The sequence below is a fragment of the Gymnoscopelus braueri genome (assembly GCF_963280865.1).
Source record: "Gymnoscopelus braueri genome assembly, chromosome: 21".
Taxonomy (NCBI): Eukaryota; Metazoa; Chordata; class Actinopteri; order Myctophiformes; family Myctophidae; genus Gymnoscopelus; species Gymnoscopelus braueri.
In genome coordinates, this window is record NC_137623.1 from 7,627,761 (window position 1) to 7,650,894 (window position 23,134).

The 23,134-nt window shown below is 43.5% G+C and overlaps 1 protein-coding gene across 1 annotated transcript in view; it reads right to left on the reverse strand.

The window, feature by feature from the left end:
- Positions 1-6,098: 6,098 nt before the first annotated feature.
- LOC308077528 (sodium channel protein type 3 subunit alpha-like) overlaps positions 6,099-23,134 on the reverse strand; it is a gene marked incomplete at both ends in the record, with an annotated part of 152,644 nt that continues 135,608 nt past the window's right edge. The window contains 7 exon segments of the mRNA XM_080418276.1: positions 6,099-6,543; positions 7,600-7,940; positions 8,442-8,714; positions 9,391-9,695; positions 19,365-19,635; positions 20,993-21,093; positions 22,986-23,127. Of these exon segments, the coding sequence (XP_080274402.1) occupies positions 6,099-6,543; positions 7,600-7,940; positions 8,442-8,714; positions 9,391-9,695; positions 19,365-19,635; positions 20,993-21,093; positions 22,986-23,127 (1,878 nt within the window).

Here is a 23,134-nt window from a genome sequence, read left to right on the forward strand (position 1 = left end):
CATGGTCACTAGAGGTCACTAAAGAGGGATTTCAGGTGTTTGTAGAGACTATATAGTTCCTCTTCTTTAATTTTGACAGCAAATGTTATTTAGTTTTAGTCATAGTTTTTATACAATTCCGTTTAGTGACATTTTAGTCATCTGAAATGTGTCAAGTCTAGTGTTAGTTGACTAAACATCGATTTTGGTCGACTAAAGTTTATGTTGGCAGGCCTTGATGGCATCTTAATGCCTGATTTATACTACCAAAAATAGCTACCGAAAATAGCTCACAGACCATTTTCGGAAGCATAAAATAACTTGTGCTAACAACATTTAACTTATTTTTACTTAGTCATAGTTTTTGACATCATAGCTTAGTTTTTAAGTAGTTTTTATTTTGTTTTCAACGAAAGATTTTCACCATAGTTTTAGTTGACATAATTAGCACTACTTTCAAACTATCAATGATTTAAAAAAAAGAATACAAATGTATGTATTAACTTTAAAACTATTGTTACTTTCACTGCCGGCAGAATGACGCCTTGGGCTGAATGTGCAAATAAAAAAATTATATGTCACACGCATTCAACTTCTGACCAATCGGGGTGCAGGAGTGTCCGATAAAAGTTCTGACCCATGACCCACCGTGTCCGAACCAAGTTCTGACTTTGGATGGGAGCATGTAGCCCCACCCCTTCAGATGCAAGACGGAAGGAACCTTTGTTTACACTCTTTGACACGTCATCTTAATAGAAAGACTTAATTTCCCACAATTCACTTCTTCCCAGGTATCAAACCGTTATTGCTAAAACCCGGTTTGTTTTTGCTAGCCTTTCTATTTTATTTTTTTGTTTCTCTGTGCAAAATAGATCAATCATCCAGCTTCCCTTGGCTTCCTGTGTGACGATGGTACACTGTAAAAGCCGCAGTGTTAATTTAACAAACGGATAAGTTAACACTGAGGATTTTGTAGTTTTAAGCATGCAACAAGCCTAAATAAATAAATAAATACAGATATCTTTTGGTTGATAAAAAAATTAATAAAAGTGTGTTGGGGGAAGGGGGTCGTGAATAAATAAACACATTTGGACAGGTGGTGGGAGGAGTTTCACTTCAAAGGGAAACATCCTCGCTCTGGAAAACAGGACATGACATCATGAGAAATCTTCTTTTGAAGGATTTAAAGGTACAAACGTGGATTAAACTCGACAACCGTTTGGAGGCCGTCGAGGTTTTAAAGCATTTTTTGACAAAACCGTCTGTTATTTTATATAAACAAAAGATACAGAGCGGTTACCATCCGTTTGTTTCCCAAGAAAGATACTTGAATTTGACATGAAACTCCTCCCAAAACAGAACAGGAAGGAAATAATTTAGCACCAACATCCTGGAAAAAAACCCTCAACCCTTCAACCCGTCATACTTCTCTAGACAGCACAAACACTAGTGGTAGGAATAATCGTTCGTTTCAGTGAATCGAGTCATTTCGTTCCTGTTCACAAAAAAAGATGACTTCCAATGATTCCTTCACGGTTCAGTGCTTCCGGTTCCGCCCTCCCCGCGCAGATTAGTCCAATGAGGAAAGAGGAACGTCTCTGTCAAAATGTTGCATTTTGCAACTGACTGACTGAACCTCGCGTCACCATAGCAAATTAACGACTTGAGGAATGATGATGTTTGAGGAAGCGACCGAATTTGTTACCGTTCACACTAAAGACCGAATCACTTCGAACGGATCGCACACGATCGGCACAACACTAACAGTAAATGCAGTTCAGCAGCGTGAGGCTGACAGCTGTGTGCTCCTATTTGACGGACTGTGTTTCTCCAAAAGGAGCTGAATGTCCTGAGTGAGACAGATATTGTGCTTAAATAACAGAGGTTTGCTTCAGGAGCAGAGGACACACATTAAAACCATAGACTGTAAATAAGTAATGGTCAACCTGCTGAATCTGCGAACACGTGCCGGCAGCATTCGTATTGCGCCGCTTTATGTGACATTATTATCGGACCGGTACAAGACAGAGAAAAGCGAAAGCATTTGCCAAGAATGTTTCCATTAATGAAGAACGAAAGTCGGGGGTTCGAAGACGATCAGACACCGTCCTCTTATCTGCATTTAGCCATATTATGTCCGCTCGGGTCATCCTGGTGAAGCCACGATGTATCAACCATTTTCGAGGTCCACAACACCTACGCCTAAATATGGTGTATATGACAACCAATCTGCCTCAGTCCAGTCTCCAAAAGGCGTCAGCCCATGACCATTGTATAGTTTGTCGTTTGTTGTCAAGGTTTCACGGCATTTAATCAGATCTTGAAGTTAGTAATTATCTCTTGATCCAAGTATCTGCTAAATGCAGTAATTGTAGCAAGGAGACACAGATAGCTGATGGGTCTTGAAGCTGAGAGAATCAATAAACTGTTAAAACGTGGCCTACAGTCACAATAATAATTCTACTAATCCAAGACTGCCACAGTCTGACATCTGAATCAATTGAAGCTACACTGACCACCACAGTTGAAACCTATCAGCCTATATTGTGTCAGTGTGCTTTCACTCGAATGGTCACCTTCTTTTGACGAATATCCTCCTATTTTCGGCGGCTCTACATGTGAGTCTGCGAAGTCCTGAGCTCTGTAGGCAAAATGCTATATAAAATGTGAATTTTGGGGGGGTTTTTTTGTTTTGTTTTATGAATGTTATTATGACATGCCCGGAAGAACGATAAAGTTACTTAAACAGTGCCATCAAAACACACACTGTGCAGTCCAGCCGTGTCAGAACCTACACGGAGGAAGAGAGGAGGAGAGAGAGATCTCCACCTCTCCGTCGTGCTGAAAGATGGGATATGATTATGGATAATCTGACTGATTATTTATTATAAGGAGGTGAGCCTACCTGAGGTAATGCCAGCTAGCCTACAAGCTAGCGTTAGCTATTCATAATCGCCTCCTCTTCCCCGTCCATAACACAACTTCCCAAAGGTGAGTGGGACTGATTGCATCCCAGATGTTCGTCTGATGGACTGTCCATGTTTCGTCGTTCATAAAATCGCGCTGAAAGTGATCCAAACGGTATCGTTGTATAGTTGTCGTTATAGATGCGGTGTGGACATCCATTTGAGTTAGAACCATTTTTAAAATGACATTAAAATGACATTGGGCAAAAACATTGTTTCTCCATATTTTTTTTTAATGAATGCCCTACTTTGTCGTACAAAAGTGTCGCGCAAAAGTAGCTGCTTTTCTTTTCGGTATTCATGAAAAATTGTGAAAGTGTGTGTGTGGGTTTTATAAATATATTGCAGTGAATAGTGCAACGCCCTGAGCTGAGACCGAACCTGGATCACCAACACCCCAGTTCGGCACGCAATTGGCAACGGTAAGAGAGCTAGCTCGCTCAGAGGGTCGAGTTACGGCCGGACCATTTATTGTGTGTTTGCTACACTGTTGAACCAGTGAGAAGTATTAACAAAAGCTTGTGACTAAATAATAACTACATTGGAATCATTGGAACATTTTTACATCTCCTGAAAAGTAACGGTTTTGGACATTACAAGGTTTCCACCAGACAATGATGATATACAGCATGTGACCAATCAAGAACAACGGAATACAATTAAACATGGTGGTGTGCAGAGTGCCTCAGGGTATTGGGGTTTTTCCTCAAACTCGTTTATTAATTTTTTTTTCCAGGATGTTGAACGCAGCTCAATCAGAGAGGCTGTGGTAAGGTACTGAGAAAAAAACAACGTACGTTCAAATCCCACTCCTGCACATTGGTGGTTTTTGATTGGTCAAGCATCGGTCGTTGGTTTGTTCGGCACTAAAAGACAAAGGTTCCCTCAACCTTTTCTGAATCAGGACCCGCTTGAATCAATTGTGTCCCGGCTTGGATCAATGGACCTAACGAGGTACACGTTTTGTTTTACATTATTTATTTTAAAATATCAATGTTATATCATTATTAAAATCGTAGTGTTTTGCCAATTCGTTTTTCCAGGCCCACTTGCAATACCCTCACGTCCCACTAGGGATGGGTATTGGCAACAATCTCACGATACGATACGTATCACGATACTTGGGTCACGATACGATTATATTGCGATACGCATCACGATACTTGGGTCGTATCACGATATTGGGATATATTGCGATATATTGCGATATATTGCGATATATTGCGATATATTGCGATATATTGCGATATATTGCGATATCAAAACTACATATTGTTTATATATACACTACATATTGAGTAGCTGCAGATCTGTGATAGGTTCTTTGAATGTTTTTCATAAAGCCTGTATCTGAAAAAGCAACAAAAAAAAAAAAAAAAAAAACTTTTTTTTTTTTTTTTTTTTTTTAATCGCGATATCGATACTGGAGTATCGATACAGTATCGCGAAATAAAATATCGCGATATATCGTGATATCGATAATATTGCCCATCCCTACGTCCCACCAGTGGGCCCCAGCCCACAGGTTGGGGATCAGTGCACTAACTGTCTTTAACCACTTAAATCCTACAAGTACTGTATATACTTACTCGACTGGAGTCCCACAAGGCTGTATACTAGACCCCTCCTGAAAACAGCAGACCTTACAAGCTCTACAACAGCTGTGAGCTTGTAGATCTGCTATACGTTCGCTTGAATGTTCGTTAGTTCTAGTTAAAATTTTAAGGGCTGATTTCAGACAAACCCTCCAATTTTCCAGCGACCTGATGCTGACCTTCACCACCACACACGTGCAGGAGGTGGTGCTACAGCACACGGTAAAATCCTCAGCGTTCATGTATCCGTTCGTAACTCAATAGAGTGTACGAATGGAACCAAACGGACCTCTGCGGGTCCATTCGGTTCCATTTGCACACTCTATGAGTTAAATGAACACTCGGGATTTGACAGTGTACGTTCAACGTTGCACTTTTGTTTGTTTTGTCGTTTCTATCCAACCACACCGAGGTTTGAAATAAAATGTAAAAAAATACAAAATAATAATCAACCCCCTCAGGCAAAGAACCTGACCCGTGAAATGACAGCAGGTGTAAACACAAAAGTGCAAAAAATAAAATAATCATAATAATAATCGTCAACAAGAACACAGATGAAGTCAAGGTTTCATGTTTCTTCCATTCCGTTTCAGTGGCTGTGCGGGCGCTCCCACGCCAAGTTCAAGAGAGAGACATTTTTGTTTTTCTTCAGCTTACTCTAAAAAATATAAAAAATAGTATAATAATTGTACCGCTATTAAAAGACTGGTAACATCAACAAAGTTATACTTTTTACTACGAAAACCTCTTTGTTTGTTTTTGTTTTTTTTCCCTCTTTGATTCACGTTGTCCTTTTTTTCCATTCTCTCCGTCCGTCGGTCGAGTGAGTCGTTGACCCCCCCAACCGACCCCCACCCACACATACGCACACACACATCAGGAACATCACAGCGAAGTGTTCGTTCGTGTTGATCAAGTGAATCGTTCGCATTGATCAATGAATCGTTCGTATTGATCAAGTGAATCGTTCATGTTGATCAATGAGTCGTTCGTTATGATCAGTGAGTCGTTAGCAATGATCAGTGAATCGTTCGCGTTAATCCTTGAGCCGTTCGCAATGATCAGTGAGTCTACCAGACTCCTCATCAGTGATATAGTCGCTCTGACCGCTATGACCCCTCTAGCAGTAGCGATCAGTTGGCGTTCGGTTCGAAACCTGCAACTAGGGTCAATACACCATAGAGGTTAGAGAGGGGGGGAGGGGGTCTTGTCACAACATCCCTGCTGTCTTTTATTCCCTTAAAAGGCAGAGCCGACGTGAAGTCGAGCAGACGTGATTTGTATTCCCTTATCGACACGTTTCCTTTTCTCGCTTTCTTTGTCGTCTTCCTCCAGGAGGCGCTATTGGGCAAGGACTCTCCTCAACAAGGGCAGGATAATATTGATGATAGTAATAATAGTGTTTTAATAATCCACGCTTGTTTTGAGGACCGAGCTGCGTAGCTTTTGTTCCCCTTGCGTACATTCAGGAAACAAATCAACGTCCAACGGGCAGGGCAGGGGGAGGGTTTGTTCATTCGTTCGCTTCGTTCGCTTCGCTCCGCCGTGGTTTCACCCGCTACGGGACGGGTAACATCTCGCGGCCCCTCTCGGGCCGGCCTCCGCCGGACGGCGGCGACTCCTCTGCCCTGGCGGCCGCGGCCGCTAGCGTCTCCGCCCTGCGGTCCTGCGGCGTGGTCGGTTGGTAGCCATTGGAGGCTACTCTGGCAGCTCTGGTGGCGCTGTCGTAGGAGGGCGGCGAGGAGGTGGAGGAGGCCGTGGAGAGCATGGTGTCGGAGCGCTCCATGGCCAGTGCCACCGAACACCCCGAACCGTAGTTCTCCCGCATCATGGCGGCAATCAGTCCCTCCTTTTCGGGAGCTACCGCCATTGCCTCCTCCTCTTCCTCTGCGCCCTCCCCGCCGGGCTCCTCCCCTCCCGGCTGGTGCGGTGGGGTGGTGATCTGCCGGTACAGGAAAGAGGCGGCCTTCAGCGTCTGCCGGATCAGGTGCCGTCTGAAGCACCTGCGAAAGAGAAGGTATGAGTAAGTGTAACAGAGATTAGTGGATTCCACTCGCCCCCTAAGTAAGGCCACTTCTTATTGGTTAGAGGGCGGCACCTCAAGTGGGCGGCTAGGGGCGGCAGTCGCTCAGGGGTAGAGTGGCCGGATAGATTGTGCATTACATTCACCCATTCACACACACATGCATACTAGGGCATTCACAACTAATGATTTGTGTGAGTCGACTGTTTTGACCAATTAGTAGTCGACTAGTCGACTAGTCGAAATTAACATTAAAAATTAAAAATTAAAAAAAAAAAAAAAAAAGTTTTTTTTTTTTTTAGTGGGGGCATTGTTTTAATGCCATCCTACTACTATATTACTATTATTATTATCCTCCTGCCCTTATTTTTATGGCGTTTTAAGGGAAGCGCTTCTGGCACAGCAGCACAGCACCACAGCAGCGTCTCCAAGGATCCCCATTGCCCAATAATAGGCTTTTATTGGGCATACTTTTGACCCCCTTTTGATAAAAAATAAAGTCAGGAGGATAATAATAATAGTAAGATGGGCCATTACTATGGCATAAAAAAAAAAAACGTTTTTTTTTTTTTTTTTTTTTCCCAACTATTCGACTAGTACCAACAGTCGACTAGTGGTTATACTAGTCGACTAGTCGACTAGTCGACTAGTTGGTGAAAGCCCTAATGCATACACCGATGGCGGAGGAAACCATGCAAGGCACCTACCTGCTCATCGGTAGCAATTAGGGGTTCAGCATCTTTCTCAAGGACACTTCGACACTAACTCTGGGGAACCCCCTAGCCCGGGATCGAACTGGGAACCTATGTATGTATGTATGTATGTATGTATGTATGTATGTATGTATGTATGTATGTATGTATGTATGTATGTATGTATGTATGTATGTATGAGTGTGGTATAAACAGCTGCAACTGATTGCAACACAAAGCTGCAACTAATTACACTAATTTAAGAGAGAGGGAGAGCATTTGCAACACCTGGCTGTGAGGCACCATTTACCACACACTGGATTTTTTTTTTTTAACGCGCATACCTCTGGATGACGGTGGCAGACACGTCTTCCTGCTTCCTGCGCAGGGTGGTGGTGATTGGCTCGTAGGAAATCTTGGAGGGGTTGGCCATCATGAACTTCTCCTCCATCTGCTGCTTGAGGGCGTCCATCTCCCCGGACTCTCCCAGCACGCGCTTGGTGAAGGCGAACAGGATGTCCAGGCAGTGGATCTTGTCGCCGCTAACCATGGGCAGGTCCATGGAGATCAGCTTGATCTTGTTGGGCTTGCCGATGCGCAGTGGCTCCGACAGCGTGTCGGCGAAGTCCGACAGCTCGGCGTACTCGATGAACTGTGTGGCCTCCGGGTCGAACTTCTCCCACACCTCCAGGAGCAAGAATCAGTGGTGTTTTAATTTCTCTTATACAAGTTCAAGAATCAGTAAATTTTGATTTGTCACTAACCAGTGCAATAAGAAAAAAGAATAATGATGGAAAATATGCAATAAAAAACGATACAATAATGCAGAGGTGTGACTCGAGACCTGAGACCTTGTGGCTTGACTTGAGCCCTCTCTTGACTTGAGACTTTTCAAGTCACTTGATAAAGTCCAACAACGGAAGTCCAAAGGACTTGTTTGGGACTCGAAACAAAAAGTTTATGACTTGACTTGGAACGTGTCAGTCTTGACTTGGGACTTGACTTGGGACTTGACTTGGGACTTGTCAGTCTTGACCTTGGACTCGACTCAGGGCTCGAGAGCAAAGACCCGAGACTTATTTGTACATGACAACACAGTGACTTTGTCCCGCCTCTGCGATAATGGTAAAACAGTGTACAAAGCATCTCGTAGAACACCTGGAAGTATAAAGAGTGCATAAAGTACCTCGTAGAACATCTCGAAGTCGTCCTCGCTCAGCGGCTCAGTGCTCTCCTCCGTGGCCACGCTGAAGTTCTCCAGGATGATGGCGATGTACATGTTGACCACGATGAGGAAGCTGATGATGATGTAGGTGACGAAGAACGTGATGCCCACCGGCGGGTTGCCGCAGTCGCCCTTGGCGGTGGTGCCCGTGTGCGGGAGGTCCTTGTTGCACTCCTCGGGAGAGTTGATGAGGATGGGGCCCAGCAGGCCGTCCCATCCCGCTGACGTGGTGATCTGTGAATTTAATTTGAATGGAGCATTTCTAACATTGCAGTATGGATAGTTTTACTTAAGTGCTTTTACTTAAAGGCATACTAGGTAACGTTTTCAACAAAACTAAAGTTAAATTGTATATCTTTTGTGAGTGGCAAAAGTTTCACAACACCCACTCCATGAATTTCACCCCCGGAAGCCTTTTATTTATATATTTTCTATTGAACGTGGACTGGGGGGACTTTCCCGGGGAAATGACGTCATCTGGCCGGAAAACGGAGGTGGAAATGCACTGGTTTCCTGTTTGGCCAGGAACTACCGCAACGGTTTCCTGTTTGGCCAGGAACTCCGCGCTAATAACAAAAAGGAACCTCACGCTGATTTTAAGAGAATGTAGGATTAGAAGATCGAAAAAGAACAGAAAAAGAAAGCACAGCTCATGGTAACTAATGCTCCACTGGCTAAGAGAAACGATCCGTAGATAGTATAAAACAATTAAAAGATCGCTTTTTGAAACGCTTCCGGCTTCCGGTGAAAACGAATGGAATTCTGGGTAATCGAGGACTATGGAAATTGTATGCAGTGACGGTAGTGACCAGCAGAGGTTGCTAAAAATCGTTAGTTGTGAATTTGCATTGTACAACTTTAATACTTAAGTAAAAAATTTGAGTACTATTTCCACCACTGGTGAATATACCTGGAACAGACACAGCATGCTGTTGCCGAACGTCTCGAAGTTGAACATGTCGTCGATGCCGGCGACCTTCTTGACGTAGGCGAAGTTGGCCATGCCGAATATGGCGTAGATGAACATGACCAGGAAGAGGAGGAGCCCGATGTTGAAGAGGGCGGGCAGTGACATCATCAGGGCGAAGAGCAGCGTGCGGATGCCCTTGGCGCCGCGGATGAGGCGCAGCACGCGGCCGATGCGGGCCAATCGGATCACCCGGAACAGCGTCGGCGACACGAAGTACTTCTCGATGATGTCGGCCAGCACGATGCCTGGAGGGGAGGAGAGAGAGGGACGCGAACACTCAGTGGTTCTCAAAGCAGGGTCCGGGGACCTCCCAGAGGCCCTTGTGGGGGTTCCCAGGGGGTTTTCAGCCAAATGTGTTAACTCATTCACTGCCAAGGACGTCCTTGACGTCTTTTTAGTTCAAACGCCCAGGCTGCCAAGGACGTCTTTGGCGTCTTTTAGATTTTTTGGGTGTGTGTGGGGGGGGGGGGGGGAGGGTTGACCACAACAAAAAAAAAGCTAGCCTCCTCTCATGTTAAAGGATTCACAAAAGTAACATTTTCTTGACTTTCTGTTGTTTTTCTGCTGTTTTTCAAAAAACAAGCCACATACAAACGGCCATAGTTTTGGAATGGAGGATCGCGGCCGGCCCAATTTTTTTTTATTCGATTCTACTGGACCCCTGTGCGTGTAATGAGCCGATCTCCGTGAGGACGGAGGTCACAGAGAATATTCCATGATTTTTCAAAGGTACAGCAAAATCGCCGTTTTCGCTGGCAAGGGGACGGTAGACGGATTAATTCATTCATTCATTCATTAATTCCTGGCAGTGAATGTCCACATGCCCGTCCTTCTACCTCTGTGCACTCGGTTCCGAGGCTCACCCCACAGCATCTCCAGCACGGCAACGCGCTCAGCTCGCGCACCCCCGTCGCTGACTACTCCACGGCACAAATCAGCGCACCTGCTCTCCTTCACTAATCCCCTGACTAATACCTGTCCCTCGTCTACAATCAACTCCTGCCTCTACAAGAACCCTGTCTTCGCATCATTCGTCGCCAGATCTCAACCTGTCCACTCGTACGGTAAAGTACAGGCCAGCCTAGGGTAGTTTATGTAAGTTGTAGCGCATTTCTATTTTAGCTTTTACAAAGCTACATTACCAGCCTGTTTAACTTCATGCAGTGCCAGCCTTCTGTTGCTTTTTTCCCTGTGGTTATTTCCACTGACCATGTGTCCCCTCTCCTCTCCAATACCTCGGATCCCACACTGAGTCCACACCCCACTCCAACTCCCCCCTCATCATCACTTTTCTGGACTCGGACTTCACCAAACTTACATCTCCTCTTTGCTGTGCGCTTGGGTCACACACACCATTCACAACTGTTGTTCTGTTTGGACGGATCATAAACCTGCCTACCAATTGCCTAGCAATGATGTAAAGCTATAATCTCAATAATAATCATAATAATAATAGTAACTCAATAAAATAGATGACAAAATGTTTAGCATATTACAAAAAAAAACACATGATGAAATGATACAGCATGTACATATTGAAACAAATTTAATTGGTGGAAAAACACTTTTAATACAAAAGTGAATAATAAAATCTCTTGTCTGCCTCCTAGCAACCAATCACAGTTCCTCAGTCAGCGCCCTAACAGCCAATCACATTAATTCTCTCTGTTTCCTACCAACCAATCACGGTGGCTGTGTGAGGTCATTTATGCTAGATGATTGATGATTGGTTTTTATGACGGTGTTGTTAATTAAGGGACATCAAGCACCAAGCAACCACTCCTCTTTTCCTCTCTTTACACCATCTGTCTATCCATCCAGCCATCCATCCATTAATACTCATCCCTTCCTCTACTAAATAGAGACTTCAGCTCTCCTCTCCTCTCCTCTCCTCTCCTCTCCTCTCCTCTCCTCTCCTCTCCTCTCCTCTCCTCTCCTCCCCTCTCCTTCCCTCCCCTCCTCTTCATGTCTTCATCCCTCCATCCGGCCATGTGTCTGTGTGAGTTATGGTTTGTAGGATGAAGAAGGGATGGGGACATGGGGTAAATCAAACCATCCCTCCTTCACTACCCCCCCCCTCTCTCTCTCATCCGTCGCTTCTCCCTCTTCCTCTCTGTCCATTTAGATCACCAGTCTCACATTCCTGTCTGTCTGTCTGTCTGTCTGTCTGTCTGTCTGTCTGTCTGTCTGTCTGTCTGTCTGTCTGCGTGTGCGAGTGTGTGTGAGTCTCTCTCTCTCTCTCTCTCTCTCTCTCTCTCTCTCTCTCTCTCTCTCTCTCTCTCTCTCTCTCTCTCTCTCTTTCTCTCTCTCTCTCTCTCTCTCTCTCTCGCTCTCTCTCTCTCTCTCACACACACACACACTATACAGCATGTCCATCATGTGTGATTTGTCTCTGGGGATTCGCCCTGTGACACCACTGATTACTGCCGTTACCTTCACCCCTCCCCCGCGGCCTTGTCCTCACACACACACACACACACACACACACACACACACACACACACACACACACACACACACACACACACACACACACACACACACACACACACACACACACACACACACACACACACACACACACACACGGCTGTACACTGACATACACAGCATACACGTGTGCAGAGCAAGTACAGTGCACACACACACACACACACACACACACACACACACACACACACACACACACACACACACACACACACACACACACACACACACACACACACACACACACACACACACGTTTGTATTATTATGTTTGTGAGGACATCCTCATTGTAAAGCTCACTTGTAGATCCTTAAACTTGAACTCTGTCCTCACCATGTCTATTTCAACAATTCTACCATACTTGTGGGGACATTGGGCCCTCACAGGCCTAGTAATACAAGTGCACAGAACACACACACACACACACACACACACACACACACACACACACACACACACACACACACACACACACACACACACACACACACACACACACACACACACACACACACACACACACACACACACACACACACACACACCCCACGCATGCACACACACACGTTAGTGTTACTATACTTGTGGGGACATTTTAGGACGATTATATGAATGCCATTTGAAGAAGTAAGCATTTTTAACCGTAAGCCTAAAGCCAAAAAAAATGCAGATGTACATACGCTTACAATGTGTCGCACAGCGACGCGTTGTGAGCTTGTAGATCAGCGATTTTTTTCGCCGAGCGATACCAGTGCACATGTGTGTGCAAGCACTGGTGTAAAGTAACTAAGTACATTTACTCAAGTACTGTCCTTAAGTACAATTTTGAGGTACTTTTACATTACTGGAGTATTTCCAATTGTCTATGCTTTTACTTCTCCTACTTACTATTTACTACTCCACTACAAATCTCAAAGGGAAATATTGTACTTTTAATCCACAACAATTATTTGAAAGCTTCAGTTACTAGTTACTTTGCAGATATAAATTATTACGTTATAAAACATGCATTAACCACTTTAGCCCTATTTTAAACCTAGGCTATTTGAAAATAGCCGATCGTGAGCTTGTAGATCTGCTATTTTCAAACATTTTAGTACTTTTACTTTTGGTACTTTAAGGACATTTTGATACCAATACTTTTGTACTTTTACTGAAGTAAATTTTGAATTCCGGACCTTTACTTTTAACAGAGTACTTCTACATTGCAGTATTGATAATTTTACTTAAGTAAAACATTTGAGTACTTTTCCCACCACTGTGTGCAAGTACAGAACAGGTATAACTCTAATCCTAACTCCTAAACCTGACCTCTAAATGCATAATTACAACCCTAATCCCAACCTGAATCTTTTTCCTAATTATGAAGCCATTGTGAGGACCAGGACAATGGTCCTCACAATGCCTATTGCATTGGTTCTCAAAGTGGGGTCCGGGGACCCCCATGGGTCCTTGGAGGGGTACCAGGGGGTCCCCAGCAAAATGTGTTAATATAGCGTCACGATCATTTTAACCCCTTTATCCATATTTCAGACTTTGGCTATTCAAAAATAGCAGATCTACAAGCTCACAGCGTGGCACCGAGTGCCGCGCTACGAGCTTTTAGATCTGCTATTTTTGAAAAATCGTGAAAATGTGTGCAAATCTTTCAATCTTTTTTTTTTAAAAGGCAAAACATTTTTAACACAAATCTTTGCTTCTGGGGGTCCCTGGCACACTTATTTTCAGGTGGGGGTCCGCGGCCACATACATATCAATTTGGGGGTCCTTGGCACGAAAAGCTTAGAGAACCACTCGTCTATTTTATTACATGCCGTGTGTGTATTACTATACAGAGGTGAGGACCATACTGTATGTCCCCACAAGTATGGTAATACAAACACACATAAAGACACACACACACGCACACACACACATACACCCACGCACACACACGCGCACACACACACAAAATCAGGGCCATTAGTTTCCTTCTATGATCTGTTGTTTTAGCAGAAGCCTGCTTATCTCAGTGATGCAGAAGACAACATTCATGATTACATTTAGATATATTACAAAGAAGGCTTCTAAACATGAGAGGGAGACAGTACAGGCGACACAGACAGTATAGACAGCTGAGAGGGAGACAATGTAGGAGAGATAGACAGACAGACAGACAGACAGACAGACAAACAGACAGACAGACAGACAGACAGACAGACAGACAGACAGACAGACAGACAGACAGACAGACAGACAGACAGACAGACAGACAGACAGACAGACAGACAGACAGACAGACAGACAGACAGACAGACAGACAGACAGACAGACAGACAGTAGAACAGCTGAGAGACAGACAGTGTGTGATAGACAGACAGTAGGACAGCTGAGAGGGAGACCATGTAGGAGAGACAGACAGTAGGACAGCTGAGAGGGAGACAGTGTGTGAGAGACAGACAGTAGGAAAGCTGACAGACAGACAGACAGACAGACAGACAGACAGACAGACAGACAGACAGACAGACAGACAGACAGACAGTAGGACAGCGTACTCTAGGAGAGACAGACAGTAGAACACTTGCCAACCAAGAACTTGGGATAATGGGATCAACACCAAATTGAGACTCTGCACACAGAATTCTGCTAATTCATTCTACGTGCATGCCCGGTAGAATCAGGACGATACCCACTAATTATTAAAAGTTAAAAAGAGAGAGCATTTACATTGTATAACCACCTAAAGGAAAGTGACCCAGACACAATGCTCCATAACAGAGCCCTCACATACAGTTAAACCCCAGAGAGGTGTCCCCTCAGCCAGCTGGTCCGGGCACTCAGTGCACAAACACAAGCACAGCCACCATGCAGAAACCCTACTGGACTAAACCACATTGTAAGACAGCAAAAAGAAAGCTGTCTGACACATTGGAAAGAAGCACCCTTTTCGGATGCTGTCAATGCACTGAATGGGACAGTATCATGGTTAAAATCAGACTATAGCCTCGATCTCCAGGCTTTTATTGTTTAGTTTTGCTAAAAAATAAAAGCCCGGACCAGCGCGTCGGTGTACCTGGTATAGGAAGTGTTTCATTTCCCCAACCAACCAGAGTGCAGTGGGCGTCGCTCGTAATGTTGTGTTGACGGGGTGGGGGCTGACGGACAGATCGGTGAACCAATGGGATCAGGCGCATTCTCTCCGCGCTGATTTTAAACCCGCCCCTCTATACACGAAAGCAGGAAGGCTAGTGCAGCCTAATCAGACTATTGATTGGTCTAATCAAGAGATACTGACCTACCAACGGGACTCAGTGGGTGTTTTGTATAAAGTATAGTTTTGGACCGCGTCTGAGGCGCGCCGTCTCAAGCGAACTTGAGCCACGAGAGGCACCACCGAGCGAGCTAAAGCGAGCGAGTTGCCGTGCTGAACGTTGTGAAGTTCGCTTGAACCGATTCAGCGCCGTCCGAGTTATGTACCGATAAGCACAGAATCGTAAATCGTGTTTTGGGTTGAGCGTTTGCCCCAACTTTCATCAACCCACAGAATAACTAAAAACACCTACTGAGCCCCTACTTAGACCAATCAATAGTCTGATTAAACGTGATAATGTCCCATTTAGTGCATTGACAACATCCGATGCCGGTGAAAGAAGCAACCCAAAAGTAGAGCAAGCTTGAAAGCAATTGGCCTTAAACAGAGAATACACAGTGGTAGAATACCTGTGCACTGTGACTGGTCCAAAACTATGGAAAGCCTCGACTACTGTATACAGACTCAGTGAACCCAGTCTTGCGATGGAGAAAGGCCACCACAGGCAGACCTGGCTCTCAAGAGAAGACAGACTGTAAACCCACTGCACACAAAATGGGGTAGAAACCGAGCTACACTTCCTAACCACCTGCCACCTGCTGTACCAAGATATCAGAGACACATACTGTCCACTGTACCAAGACATCAGAGACACATACTGTCCACTGTACCAAGACATCAGAGACACATACTGTCCACTGTACCAAGACATCAGAGACACATACTGTCCACTGTACCGAGACATCAGAGACACATACTGTCCACTGTACCGAGACATCAGAGACACATACTGTCCACTGTACCAAGACATCAGAGACACATACTGTCCACTGTACCAAGACATCAGAGACACATACTGTCCACTGTTCCAAGACATCAGAGACACATACTGTCCACTGTACCAAGACATCAGAGACACATACTTCTTACAACCACCCAAGGAGAGTTTGAAAACGTGACATACTATATGACAAAAAAACTGTGCCAATATAGTGGAAAGATGAGTTAGATGTTGTGACAGCTCACTTAAAGACTACACATCATTGGGCCCGAGTGGGAAAGAGATCAAACAAGAGAACAACAAAAAGGCCAAACAAGTTATCTACATATTTACACTAGTACCTGAGACAAAAAAATATGACGAAGGTGCCTGAGAGCATAGCAGCAATGTATACTGTGCAACTTTGTAAATTAACTTCTTATTGAGAGTAGGCTATTTAGTATTTACTTTGCTAACGTTCAGCGTGAGGGACTCGCTTGCGCTGATCTACAAGTTGTCATGCGGTGCGTGACGCAGCGGTGTCAGCTTGTAGATCTGTCCATTTTGAAGCGTGATGACGTTTATGGTCTGACGTTAGAGTTCCCGGTTGCCTTTTAAGGTGTTAAATGGGACGTGGATGATCTACATGGGAGTGCGCCCGTGACTGTCGGCAAAAATGAGTTACATCCGCCACACACACAAATGAAGGCTGTACACGGCGTTTGTTGAATCGCACGTGAGATTGTGCTTATAAAAAATACGCACCCCTTTAGTCACTTTATTTAGGAACTATTTATGAACAGCTTAGTGAATCAGGCCCAATGGGTGTATTCCTGCACTGTCTGTACCGATTGACCTCGGTACATAGAAATACTGTACATGTCCGAATAGAGCAACTACCTTTAAATGCATTTGAAAAAAATGTTGACTTGTCTTAGTTATACTGGATCTCTCAATTAGTCTAGTTTTTATTTGTTGACAAATTCGAAAATATATTTAGTCACAGTTTTAGTCGTCAGTTCTTTGTTATTTTTTAACAGTGGAAATGGTAGTCGAAGAAATACATTTGTCATAGTTTTAGTCGACAAAATCAACACTGCGGTGAAGTGGCCCTTTAAGTACTGTACTTTGCGTAGATGTACTTCAACACTTGTCGTATTCAAGTGGGTTTGTTATGAACATTCATCATTCAAAGGTCAGCCAGAAGGACCCCTGCTACACTGAATAGGCGTCTCTGTCTGTGCCTGTCCGGAAAATGTTTAGATGACCGCTGGCATATATAATGGGCTGCTTGCCATTGTCTGTCTGTGTGTGTCTGTGTGTGTGTGTGTGTGTGTGTGTGTGTGTGTGTGTGTGTGTGTGTGTGTGTGTGTGTGTGTGTGTGTGTGTGTGTGTGTGTGTGTGTGAGCGCGTGAGCGCGTGCGAGCGTATATATGCGTAAGTGCGGGTCTATAGCAAGGTGAATGGGTGATAGTGAAAACAATTTGTCCGTGCGCGTGTGCATGTGTGTGTGTGTGTGTGTGTGTGTGTGTGTGTGTGTGTGTGTGTGTGTGTGTGTGTGTGTGTGTGTGTGTGTGTGTGTGTGTGTGATGTACAGTATGTAGGACCTTGTTACAGTGGGGACATCAAGGCCAATAGCCTGGCCTCATTCATCACACACACACACACACACACACACACACACACACACACACACACACACACACACACACACACACACACACACACACACACACACACACACACACACACACACACACACACACACACACAGCAGAACAACAATGCATTTTTTATAATAAATGTGAATAAGGGTAACAAGTGAATAAGGGTAATAAGTGAATAAGGGTAATAAGTGAATAGGGGTAATAAGTGAATGTGAATAGGGATAATAAGGGAATGTGAATTAGGGTAATAGTTGAATGTGAATAGGGGTAATAAGTGAATGTGAATAAGTGAGTGTGAAAAGGGGTAATAAGTGAATGTGAATGGGGTAATAAGTGAATGTGAATAGGGGTAATAAGTGAATGTGGATAAGTGAGTGTGAAAAGGGGTAATAAGTGAATGTGAATAGGGGTAATAAGTGAATGTGAATAGGGGTAATAAGTGAATGTGAATAGGGGTAATAAGTGAATCTGAATGGGGTAATAAGTGAATGTGAATAGGGGTAATACGTGAATGTGAATAGGGGTAATAAGTGAATGTGAATAGGGGTAATAAGTGAATGTGAATAGGGGTGATAATGGAATGTGAATTAGGGTAATACTTGAATGTGAATAGGGGTAATAAGTGAATGTGAATGTGAATGTGAATGGGGTTATAAGTGAATGTGAATAGGGGTGATAAGTGAATGAGAATAAGAAAATGTGAATAGTGGTAATAAGTGAATGTAAATAGGGGTACTAAGAGAATGTGAATAAAGGGTAATACGTGTATGTGAATAAGATAATGTGAATAGGGGTAATAAGTGAATGTGAATAAGGGTCAAAATGAGTGAAAATTCAGGTTTTTATGTTCTACTAAAACACTTCAAACTCTGGATAATGTGACTAACATGGTTACTTAAAGGACCACTTCGACCATTTTCAACCTTATCTTCGTATAATTGGCGCTCACTAATGCTCATTATACTATGGTACTATAGCCTAGTGTTCCTTCTTTGGTATTAACACTTGTTTCACTGAACTGATGGCCAGACAATCAGGACTGCTTTTGATCAGCTTTACAGCAGGTTTACAAGAGAGCAGCATTACAAGTGCGCAAGGCATACATAGAGAGGAGCAGTAACAGGTGCATTCAATGCAATAATTAAGCAGAACATATGTAGCCAATCCACACAATGCTCTAATTAAATGTTCTCACAACATTACAGCTAGCATTTCTGTTTACTCACTCTGCATCTCATTGATGGGCTGTGGACAGTTCAGAAACAGGCCTACCAGTGACATCATCAGTAGGCCGGTTTGGTCATTTCAAACAAGATTGAAAAGGCGTCATAATGTGCTTAATGTCCTCAAAGTCACGCGTCCAACAAGCTTTGAACTGAGCAGATTGGACCTTCTGTTCCAGAGATGATGGCCAAAACATCTTGAAAACGGCCACTTTTGCCGATTTTCGATCGACGATTTTCGAATGAGTTTTGTCCATTGTCGCCCATTTTTCTTTGATAACACGGGCTAGGAAGGTCGGACGGTGACAAACTAGATACCTGAGTAAAGTTCACTTTGAGCTGCATCCAACACATCCACTGCAATTTCCGCCAGCCTTACCGTTAGGGGCAGTTGAAATTTATGTTTTGGGAGTCGGTCGGGTAGGGTCGGGTTCGGGCAGAATCCTCTAATAAAGACAGACAGACAGAAAAGGTCGGAACTCACCCACGACAGACAGGATGACCACCACAAAGTCGAAGATGTTCCAGCCGACGGTGAAGAAGTGGAAGCGCAGCGCGACGATCTTCACCGTGCACTCGCAGCTGAAGACCACGATGAACACCAGGTTGACGTTGTTGAGGATGTACTCCATCTGCGGCGACTGCTCGTCCGTCTCCACCATCATGGTGATCATGTTGAGGAGGATCAGCACCATGATGATGATGTCAAACGCCTGCTTCCCCTGCAGGTCAAAGAAGAACCCCTGTATTTTGTTCTGAGAGAGAGAGAGGGAGAGAGAAGGAGAGAGGGAGAAAGAGAGAGAGAATTAGAATTTTACAAATACCTTTATTAACTTACTACAGGATACAACAATAAATTCAGCAAAAAAAAAAGAGTACTGTGTCTGACATGAACAACAAAATAGATTTGCAGCATTATATGAAATCCAGAGAAAAAGAACCACAAACCATAAAAAACACTGGTCAACCAGTGTTGACCAGTGTGCAGTGTGCAGTAGGCTTACTAGTCCTTAACACATTGACTGCCTGAGATTAAAACATCGTTTTTTTATCCCCATGCCAGCGTTTATTACCTTAAATTGACGATTTCATGAATCAAATCAGAAAATATAATAATACAAAAAAAGTTGTGAAAATAGCAGATCTACAAGCTCACTATTTTCACTAGTTTGGGTCCCGGGCAAACGTGTAATTTTTCATTTCAGAGCAAAAAAAGTTTGGGAAACACTGATCTATTATATTATATCTGGTTTATAGAATTTCTATACATCTGGTTAATTATGTGGTCTATATTTGGCATAGGTGGTCTAATAGACCTGGTGTATTAGAGGTCTTAAAAGGTAATTAACAATTATACAATTTAAGCAATTAGCAGACGCTCTTATCCAGAGAAATTTAACATGAGCAAGTTAAACACATATATAGAATGCAGAGAGACAGTGTATAGTGCCTCAGTAAACTAGGATCACAGGTAAACCAAGAACCTAAACAATATAATATCAAAATAATAACATGTACATTGAAACTATAGGATCGCAGGTAAACAATGAACCTAGCATAAAATGCTAAATAAAATGCTATCAAAATTACTCTCCCCGCGGGAGGGCAGGCCGGGCACCCCCATAAAAAAAAAATGACGTCCATAAAAAAAAGAAATGACGTCATAACTCTGAGTCGGCTGAAGGTGACTTCGCAACACTCGGCGCGGCGTCTCGCTCGCGTAAGCTCGCTTGGCGGTGCCTCTCGTGGCCCAAGTCCCCTTCAGACGGCGCGCCTCTGTCGGTGAAAGCGAGTGCACCTTTTTCAATCTGACTGGTTTTCCAATCATACTCTGGCATATATATATATATATATATATATAGTGTGTGGAAAAAGCGGAACGGGAAAAGCCCATTTTCGTTTGCGAGTCTCCGCGGGCCGGGGGCGTCGCCGTGCCGAACAGTACCAAACGCCGCCCCGGCCGCGAGGACGTGTTTTACCCAGGCAGCCCGGGGGGTGTTTAGTTTCCCTCGGGGGCCCGGTCTCAAAGAAACCCGGCCCCCGGCTTCCCGCGCCGAAGAAAAACGTACTGGTTTCCCACATGAACTGTAACATTATGGTATGTGGTCTTACTGGAGGTCTAGGGATGGGTTTCTGCGGTTTCTTGGAGCCCAGTTTCTTCATGGCGTTGTAGTATTTCTTCTGTTCCTCCGTCATGAAGATGTCCTGGCCTCCTAAGTACACACACACACACACACACACACACACACACACACACACATAGAGTTATCTTCCCTGGAGAGACAGCATGTTGACAGTTCATAAGCCGAGCTTTAAAATACTAGCCTGGGATCCAGCCTGATCCACTACGTTCTGCATTTTTTTTTCTTTATCAGTCTGGCCAGCCTCCTATTTGAGTCGTATTTTAATGATGTAGGCTTAAGTAAAACATTAAGTTTGAGTACTTTTTCCACCACTGCTTCCATTGAAAATGAACGGTAGCCTGTAGCTTTTATCTGCCAGTGTGAACACAGCATAATAAATCGGGTAACAAGAATGCACTGTTTATTAATGCAGCCGCACCTATTTTAACATACTGTACAGATAATCGGCAATCTGATATCGGCCACAAATTCAATATTGTGCATCCCTACAGTATACTGTATTGCTGTACAGTTGTGCTGTTGTACTCCTACAATTATACTGTTGTACATTTGTGTACTGTGTGTGCAAAGGCGAGGTGTTTTTATTTTGTTCAGCACATTTCATAAAGAAAGGCAATTCAAGGTGCTTTGCATAAGGCACGAAACATTTAAAAAAAATGTATAATGTGTAAGCAGAAATGTTTTTTAAATACATGACCGTGGACAATTTTTAGGCTGGACTCTGACAGTAGTCAGAGTCGGCACAAAGCTCACATCCTGTGGAAGTTTGTTCCCACTATCATCGCGGTTGGGCAGAAACCTCATATCTCCACATTTCTGATATGTGTGTGTTTTTCCACAAATGAATGCCCTGACTTCATCATGCTACAGTGCAGTGGTGGAAAAATGACTTTTTTACTTAGGTAAAAGTAGCAATACCACATTATACAAATACTCTGTTACAAGTAAAAGGCCTGTGCTCAAAATCTTACTTGAGTAAAAGTACAAAAGTATTGGCATCAAAATATACTTAAAGTACCAAAAGTAAAAGTACTAAAATGTTTGGAAAAAGCAGATCTACAAACTCACAACACAGTTGTGAGCTTGTAGATCGACCTAGGTATAACATAGGGCTAAAGTGGTTAATGTATGTTTTATAATGTAACAATTCATATCTGCAAAGTACAATTCATATCTGCACTAGTAAACTAGTAACTAAAGTTTTCAAATAATTGTAGTGGAGTAAAAGTACAATATTTGCCTCTGAGATGTAGTGGAGTAGAAGCAAAAGTATTGAAAATTGGAAACACTACAGTAAAGTAAAAAAATACCTCAAAATTTTATTTAAGTACAGTGCTTGAGTAAATGTACTTAGTTACTTTACGCCACTGCTACAGTGGCACACAAAAGTAATAGAAAAAAAATATATAGCGACCGGAGTTTGTAGATCGCTATAATTGAAGAAAAAAAACATATATATAATAGTCGTTTAGTGAAAGTGAAAGAGGTTAAGTATTTGCGTGGGTTTTTATAAATATTGATCAATGAAAAGTATTAACAAGAGCGTGTGACTAAATAATAATAATAACTACATTGGATCAAATTGGAACACAGGTATATATACCTGTGTATATATATATATATGTATAACATTTCCCTGAAAAGTAACAGTTTTGGACATACAAGGTTTTCACATGACAGCAGAGGGGAATAAGTGCTGACGGGTCATGTTTTATTTTAGCAGAGGGAACAGTGAGGATGACATGAGACTCTCTCCTGGCTTCACAATGTAAAGAGACCAACGTCACAGAATGAAACCTCGGGGTGATTTAAACCACTGGGTTTCAAAGTGGGGTCCGGGGACCACAGGGGGTCCTTGGGGGGGAGGGGGCGAGGGAGGCCCAACACTCCCTGCTGCCAGGCTTGTCTTCATGTATTTATTTGTATTATGTATTTATTTGTATTGTGTATTTATGTGGTGCTTATCTTTCGTTTCTGCTGGTTGAAGTTGTCGATGATGACTCCGATGAAGAGGTTGAGGGTGAAGAAGGATCCGAAGATGATGAAGACCACGAAGTACAGATACATGTAGAGGTTGATCTCCTTGATAGGCTGCTCCTCCACCTGCAAT